The sequence below is a fragment of the Daucus carota genome, chromosome 9 (assembly GCF_001625215.2).
Source record: "Daucus carota subsp. sativus chromosome 9, DH1 v3.0, whole genome shotgun sequence".
In the NCBI taxonomy this organism is placed as follows: Eukaryota; Viridiplantae; Streptophyta; class Magnoliopsida; order Apiales; family Apiaceae; genus Daucus; species Daucus carota.
Window position 1 is genome coordinate 25094987 of NC_030389.2, and position 7577 is coordinate 25102563.

The 7577-nt window shown below is 41.3% G+C and overlaps 1 protein-coding gene across 1 annotated transcript; it reads right to left on the minus strand.

Moving 5' to 3' along the window:
- Positions 1 to 2429: 2429 nt before the first annotated feature.
- LOC135149531 (probable alpha,alpha-trehalose-phosphate synthase [UDP-forming] 9) lies at positions 2430 to 4235 on the minus strand. Its single transcript, XM_064085258.1, has 6 exons — positions 3599 to 4235; positions 3370 to 3501; positions 3191 to 3246; positions 2878 to 3101; positions 2545 to 2814; positions 2430 to 2463 (listed from the first exon to the last, which is right to left on the minus strand). The coding sequence occupies exons 1-6, from the start codon at positions 4233 to 4235 to the stop codon at positions 2430 to 2432; spliced, it is 1353 nt and encodes a 450-aa protein (XP_063941328.1).
- Positions 4236 to 7577: the final 3342 nt, after the last annotated feature.

The following is a 7577-nucleotide window of genomic DNA, read 5'->3' on the forward strand; positions in this document are numbered from 1 at the left end:
TTAAAATGCACTCAAATTATGTAATGCCCAAATTCACAGTTGTAAATTCAGTTTTAGTTTAATTAGTTTGAAAAGTTCACGAGTGAAGTGTATGTTCCGATTACTTCGATTTTTTGTCTACCTTCAATGTTCCCGTACCAAGCTTGTCTAATTCATTGTCTAGTTACGAGTGAAGTGTTGTTTATGTTACTTGACAGAAAGAAGATGACCCAAATCAGAGGTCCCCATCAGAGGCTAAAATCTTGTAGAAAGTCGCAAGCGCAAGCCTGGACACGAGTACAAGTTATTCTAAAAACAATTAAGAAAAAAATTGTAAGTAAATTATCTTCTAAAGTATATATATTTGAACTCATTTTACCTCTACCTCTGTACACTTGACAAAACTTTCTCTTGTAGGAGTCTGTTGAAAAGATAACGAAAGAAGGAAATGATGCAGCTGAGCTCGTTCCTAAAAAGAAAAAGAACCGGCCAGATTGGTTGGTGGGAAGGCAAGGTTAAAACAGCAGCTTCGACAGAAACCTCCAGTTGATCCGGTTACACAATCTACAGTCGAGGAGCTGCACACAAATATTGCTCAGCTAGAGAGTGAGATGGAAGCGAAGGTCAATACAAAAGTTCAACATAACATGGCCTGGTTGCTGAAGAAACTCGGAGAGGCAAAATCCGGGTCTGAAAGTTGACATTACTCATGACTTTTGTGCAACTGTTTCTAGTGATGGAGATGAATTTGGCACTCCAATCACTCCTGGCACCGCTTCTGGAACCGCTCCTGGCACCACCCGTGGCACCACCGACTCTTAAATATAACTGTTTCTACGTAAAACTTAGTTAATATGAATTTGTCGTCCTTCATTTTGTTGTCAGATTGTTTTGATGTTGCGTTTCTTAAATGGTTTGGATGGGATTGTATTATGTTGGAGGATGGTTGGATATTTGTTCTTTTGGAGTTTGGTATTTGTAGTTTAGGTGGATGTATGGTGGGAAGTTTGGATGGATGTTTGTTGGATTGTTTGTTGCATTATTTATATTTTTAATGGGAATGCTCCAAAAACAATGCAGCATTGCAGAAAATTTTCAAATATGTGTTACAATAGCTCATTTTAACGTTACAGCTGATTAATGTTTGTGTTACAGTTAGTCCACTTAGTGTTCCGAAAGCACCTTTTTACTGTTACAATAGGCACACAAATGGTGACGTGGCAGTCCACGTGTAGGACCCACACGCTGACGTGGAGAGTGATGGACCCACCAACATGCTGACGTGGCTATTTGGGACCCACAGGCTGACGTGGCAGCGGAGGCCCCACCACGCTGACGTGGCTTTGTGGGACCCACATGCTGACGTGGTAGTGCGGGACCAACAAGCATGTGGGTCCCACGTCAGCATGTGGGTCCCACGTCAGCATGTGGGTCCCACGTGCTGACGTGGCGGGTGTGGGTCCCACATGCTTACGTGGCTGAGTGGGACCCACATGCTGACGTGGCCTCTGTGGGTCCCACATGCTGACGTGGCAGGTGAGGGTCCCACATGCTGACGTGGCTTTGTGGGACCCACATGCTGACGTGGCTTCTGTGGGTCCCGCATGCTGACCTGGCCTCCGTGGGATCCACATGTTGACGTGGCATATGTGGGACCCACATGCTAGCTTGACCGGTGGAATGTGCTATTGTATCAGTGGTTTACCGTTACAGCATCCCCTTATTATGTTACAGTAGGGCGCTGCTGTAACGTTTTTTGGCTGTTACAGTTGATTCCAGTTTGTGTTACAATAGGGGCCAATTGTAGCGTTCGCAAACGTAACGCCCATTAGTGTTACAGTAGCTCTATTGTAACGGATTTTGGCCCTATTGTAACATGACTTGGGCATTACAATTGGCCATCTATGGCGTAGTGATAGTCTCAAAAATGATAAATGTTATTAATTTAACAAGATTATTAATTCAATGAGGTTTAATATACAATATCTTTATTATGCTGGGACTGTTTTTTTAAAATATCCATTTGAGTTGGCTATACATTTTTACCAGTTCTGTTTTTGGCCAAATACAAATTTACAAGCATTAGTACATAGTAGTAGGTCTGATGCTGACTTTACAAAAAGGAACTTGCTATATTACATTTATATATGCTCCTATACCAATGTTCACGAACACTATGCTTGTCAGTTGTCAAGGAATACTTGGCGGATTTTCAGCGGAGCTTGGCTGCGTACTCGAAACATTAGCAAGCCACTGGAGTAGCTTCTGAACTTCAAAAGTATCGTCAACAAAGTACTTGGCCTTGCTAGGCTTTTGCTCCACAGTGCAGAAAAAGATTTCCGGAACAGCGGGGACCACCACAGATTAAACAATTTTCAAAGTACCGTCGTACATGTCTCCAATGCAGAGGATGAAATCAGGGATCTCACCATTGCTAACCATTGTCGCGATTACCTTTTCTGTGACCAAGCCTTTGCTTGCATCCTAAATATTTAGGTTGCTAGTTAAGTAAATTACTGTACAATGCACAGCGAAGACCGAAAGAGGGAGACGAGAGACACATACCTGTGGTTAAGCTCAACAATATTTTTTCCCTTTCTAACTACTGCAGGTTCGTTAGCAATGACGTGTTTACAATGATCCGACAATTCCTTTGCCTGCAAGGATTCAAAATCATGATCTGCATCTTGACGGTGCCAAACCAAAGCACTTTCTTTGACTTCGATGGTGGAACCATCCGTGACTTCTGTATACGAATTTATTATACGCTCCACTGTTGCCTTCCACTCGAGATCCACAACCAAACTAGATTGCCATTCAGAAGTTTTCTTCCACCTGCAAACCAAAGACAAGAAGTGCCACAAGAAAAGGTCTCTAAGAAGTTGTGAAGGAAAATACCTTATGAAGTACCCATGTTCAGCAGCTAGTCCTAGACCTTCACATGGAGCCAGCCACTCGGTTAAGGAACTTCTACCACTTCCACTAACGATAAACACAGTGTTCTTAGGATCATCACACAGAGTGATAAGAGCAGTTTCAGCTTCACTACTAAGGTTTTTCTTGGTCGAGGAATGAGGAACAAGGATGCCAACAAAGTCTAGAAATATAGCCCTCCTATTTGTCTAGTTGTACGAAGGAACTATGTTTTCAAACAATTTTTGAAAACATAGGGAGAAGGCAGCAACCTTAAATATGAAACTGAAGCCCATACCCCAGCATTGATAATTATAGTGATCAAGACATGCTCTCTCCATGCTATGGACGAAACTGCGAGCCCAATACGCCACATCAAGAGACTGAACATAGCTATAGTTCTGCTCATGTCTTAATTGCCTTAAAAATCATCCATGGAGATCGTAGAACGCATAGCCTCAGCTACGAAACTAATACCCCATGGATTTATTCCAATTGTTCCACTCAGAGATGGAGAACAACCAACATATTCATAAATGATTAGCACACTTGTTTCGAGGAGAATATGACATAATTCCCCTAGCTTCATCCATAGTTGTAGAGCCCTGCCTGCAAACAAGATACATGTTAGGGACTAGATTCATTCCATCTCTTACATAATTTATTATGCAACATTCCGAGGCATCATAGTAGGCACTCTTTTCACATTGATCAACTGGTCGATCAATTAGAATCACTAGTTGATGACCACAAGAACCATAAATCTGATTAATCCTGTTAGCAGTTCCATACGTCTCCCATCTCACTTCCTCAATGTCTTCTCCTGAGCTTCTTTCAGGATTGATAATTTGAACAAGAACCACAATATCCCGCAAGTTTTCATACTTCCTCAATAGCTGTTCAGATGCTAATAACTTCAGACTAATTGCCTTGAATAAGTTCATGTCGTCTACGCCAACAATTACATGGTTCCCCTTGAACTTCCCTTCGAATTCCTTGACTTTCACTGATGTAGAAGGAATATTCAGAACATTTTCAACTTTTTCCAAATGAATTCCTATAGGCAGAATCTTGATATACACCGTGCGAGCACTATAATCCAGCCCAATTTGTCCTCGTTTGGACTCACAGTCCAGTCCTAACATTCTACTACAACATGAGAAGATGTGGCGAGCAAAATCGAAAGTATGAAACCCGATGAGATCATAGTTCAACAAAATCCTCAGAATGTCAGCACTTACATGAAGTGTTCGATAGATCTCTGATGCAAGGACTGGACTATGGAGAAAGAATCCGAGTTTGGCCCTGTAGCGCTTATTTCTCAAGAACACAAGGACCGCCATGAGGTGATAGTCATGAATCCAAATATAATAGATAAATAAGATATTTTTTTAAGGTGCAGTTCTGCTCCCTAACTAATAGTAGAAATAAAGTAATGGTTATAAGGGTTCTCTAAAACATGACCCAAGTTAATAAATGTCTCTAACCAAAAAATGTCTACATTTTTAATGTGTTTTTGTACGCAATAAATTATAACTAATTGAACATCACTAAAATTATAGACACAATTGGGATAAAAAGTTAGGCACATTTGAAAACTTTACAAATATAAGGACAAATCCGACAGTGGCTTAAAAATCCAAATTTGGACCAATTCTAGCCTAAATCTTCTCAACGGGGGCCTGAATTACGGTCCAAATTGAGGCCACTTAGGCCAACACTATTGAATCCATGACTTTTTGGGGTTGTTTGGATGATTTGGTTCGGAGTATTACTCTAGATCAATTTTTATTTGTTGGTGGTGATTTTAATGGTCATATTGGTGCGAGAGAAGATGGGTATCAAGGTGTTCATGGTGGGTTTGGTTATGGTGTTAGAAATGACAATGGTTCGACGCTTTTGGAATTTGCAACAGCACATGATTTAGTGATTGTTAACTCTTGTTTCCGCAAGCGTGATGACAATCTAATTACTTTTAGGAGTGGGGGACATGCCACTCAAATTGATTATCTTCTTATTCGCAGTAGAGATTTCAGATTTTGTTCATATTGTAAGGTTTTCCCAGTGGAAGCTTGTGCTTCACAGCACCATCTTTTAGTCATGGATTTGTCTTTGGATGGCCCACCTATGGAGGGATTGAGAGTTGTTACACCTCGAATTCTGTGGCGTAATTTACATGGATTGAAAGTAGCAGAATTTAAGGACATGTTTGAGGGTTTTTTTAGGTTGGAAGATGATGTGGATCAAATGTGGATACGTATGGCTGATTTAATTCGATGTGTGGCACGGAGGACGTTGGGAGTGGCTTCAGGGAATGTAAAGGAGCAGAGAGAATCTTGGTGGTGGAATGATGATGTACAAGCCAAAGTGCAATTTAAGAAAGAATGCTTTTTGGAATTCATGTCGTGTCCAGAAGGGCCAGATCAGCATATAAAGCGGGAGTTATTTAAACTTGCAAAAAGAATGGCTAAACAGGCAGTTGCGGAAGCGAAAACTAAGGCGTATCAAGACATGTATAGGCGTCTAGGTACTAAGGAGGGAGTGAATGAAATTTTTAAACTTGCAAAAGCACGTAACAAGCGCAGTCAGGATATTGGTGCGGTTCGATATATAAAGGACGAGGGTGACCGGGTTTTGCTTTATGATGGGGATATTATAGCGAGATGGGGCAGGTATTTCTCTGAGTTATTTAACGCAGCTCGAGGGAGGGAGATTGTATTCGAGCAAGAGAATGTCAATGTTTCTCACAATGATGTTGGTATGAGTCAAGATATTACTATGGCAGAGGTCCGCGTAGCTTTAGGCATGATGGGTAAGGGTAAAACAGTTGGGCTTGATGAGATTCCGATTGAGGTGTGGCAGTGTTTGGGGGAACAGGGGGTACGATGGTTAACAGCTCTTTTTAATGTTATATTTCGGACATCCAGGATGCCGAGTGAGTGGCGATTAAGTGTTGTTGTACCCATCTATAAAAATAAAGGTGATGCTCAAAGTTGTAGTAATTATCGTGGTATTAAGCTGCTTAGTCATACGATGAAACTTTGGGAACGAGTTATTGAGTGCAGGATTCGAAGAATTGTTACCATTTCAGTGAATCAATTTGGTTTTATGCCTGGGAGGTCCACCATTGAGGCGATTTATCTCATTCGCTGTCTTATGGAGAAATATCGAGAGTGTCGTAAGGATCTTCATATGGTGTTTATAGATCTTGAAAAGGCTTATGATAGTGTACCACGGGTCGTTCTTTGGAGATGTTTAGCGGCGCGAGGAGTGCCGGAGGTGTATATTCGGACCATACAGGATATGTATTCAGCAGTGGGGCGTGTGTTAGGACACCCGTTGGGGATACTCAGTATTTTCCGGTTGAGGTGGGTCTTCATCAAGGTTCGGTATTAAGCCCTTTGCTTTTTATAATTGTTTTGGATGTGATTACCCGTGACATTCAAGCTCCGGTGCCTTGGTGTATGCTTTTTGCTGATGATATTGTGTTAATCGCCGAGTCTCGAAGTGAGGTTAATGTGAAATTGGAACAGTGGCATATGTCGTTGGAGGGTTATGGATTGCGTCTGAGCCGTTCTAAAACCGAGTATCTCTGGGCCAATTTCAGTGAGGAGATTCATGAGGCGGATGTTGCTGTATGTATTGCGGAGGGTCGTGTACCACAAACTAATACCTTTAAATACTTGGGTTCTATCATTCAGAGTAATGGCGATATTTCTGCGGATGTTACACATCGTATTTCGACAGGATGGCTTCGTTGGTGGGCTGCTACAGGGGTGTTGTGTGATAAGAATGTACCTTTGAAGTTGAAGGGTAAATTCTATCGTGTAGCAATCAGACCATCATTATTATATGGTTCCGAGTGCTGGCCATTGAGAAAGGCTCAGGAACGTAGGCTAGAGACAGCGGAAATGCGTATGTTGCGTCGGATCTGTGGTAACACCATGACAGATCATATACCGAATGATAGTTTTCGACGTCTTTTAGGTGTTGAGTCTATCTCTAAGAAGATAAGGGAGGGACGTTTACGTTGGTATGGACATGTTCGGCGTAAATGTAACTCAGCACCGGTTAGGAGAGTAGAACACATATCGGTTCGGGGTAAGAGAAAGAGGGGTCGGCCTCGTCGGACATGGGCTGATCAATTAAGTTTGGACATGGGAGCCTTAAATCTCACGGGTGATATGACATTAGATAAGAATGATTGGAGACGGCGTATTAGAGTAGTTGAGACTAGGTCTCGTGGCTCACAGAGATTATGAGGGTTATGGTTTATGTTTAAAGGGAGGGTTCAGCTCAGTCATTACCAGATGCATTAGCGCCAATCAAAAATGTTTGGGTAAGTCCCATGTGAAGAAGGCCATGGGCTAAGGTATTATATTCTTATTATAGCAAACACTATTTTATTTGTTGTGCACTAAGCCGGGGGTCTTCACGGAAACAGCCTCTCTACTTTAAGGGTAGGGGCAAGGCTGCGTACATCTTACCCTCCTCAGACGCTGCTCACTGAGTATGTTTGGTTTGGTTTTATATATAATTATTAAATAGTAATAAATTACATTTAATATTTTTTACGTACTTATTATAACATGTATATATTAATTGTGAAATATAATAAAATTAAACTCTCTTAAAACTTATTAAATTCAAATTAACAATAGATTAAGTATAAAATAAAGATTACA

Coding starts and splice junctions, on each gene's coding strand:
- LOC135149531 (XM_064085258.1), bottom strand. CDS start 4,235: ATGGCGGTCCTTGTGTTCTTGAGAAATAAGCGCTACAGGGCCAAACTC. Junction 3,102..3,190: donor CTATAATTATCAATGCTGGG/GTATGGGCTTCA, acceptor TCGTACAACTAG/ACAAATAGGAGGGCTATATT. Junction 2,464..2,544: donor ATTGTTGAGCTTAACCACAG/GTATGTGTCTCT, acceptor CTAAATATTTAG/GATGCAAGCAAAGGCTTGGT.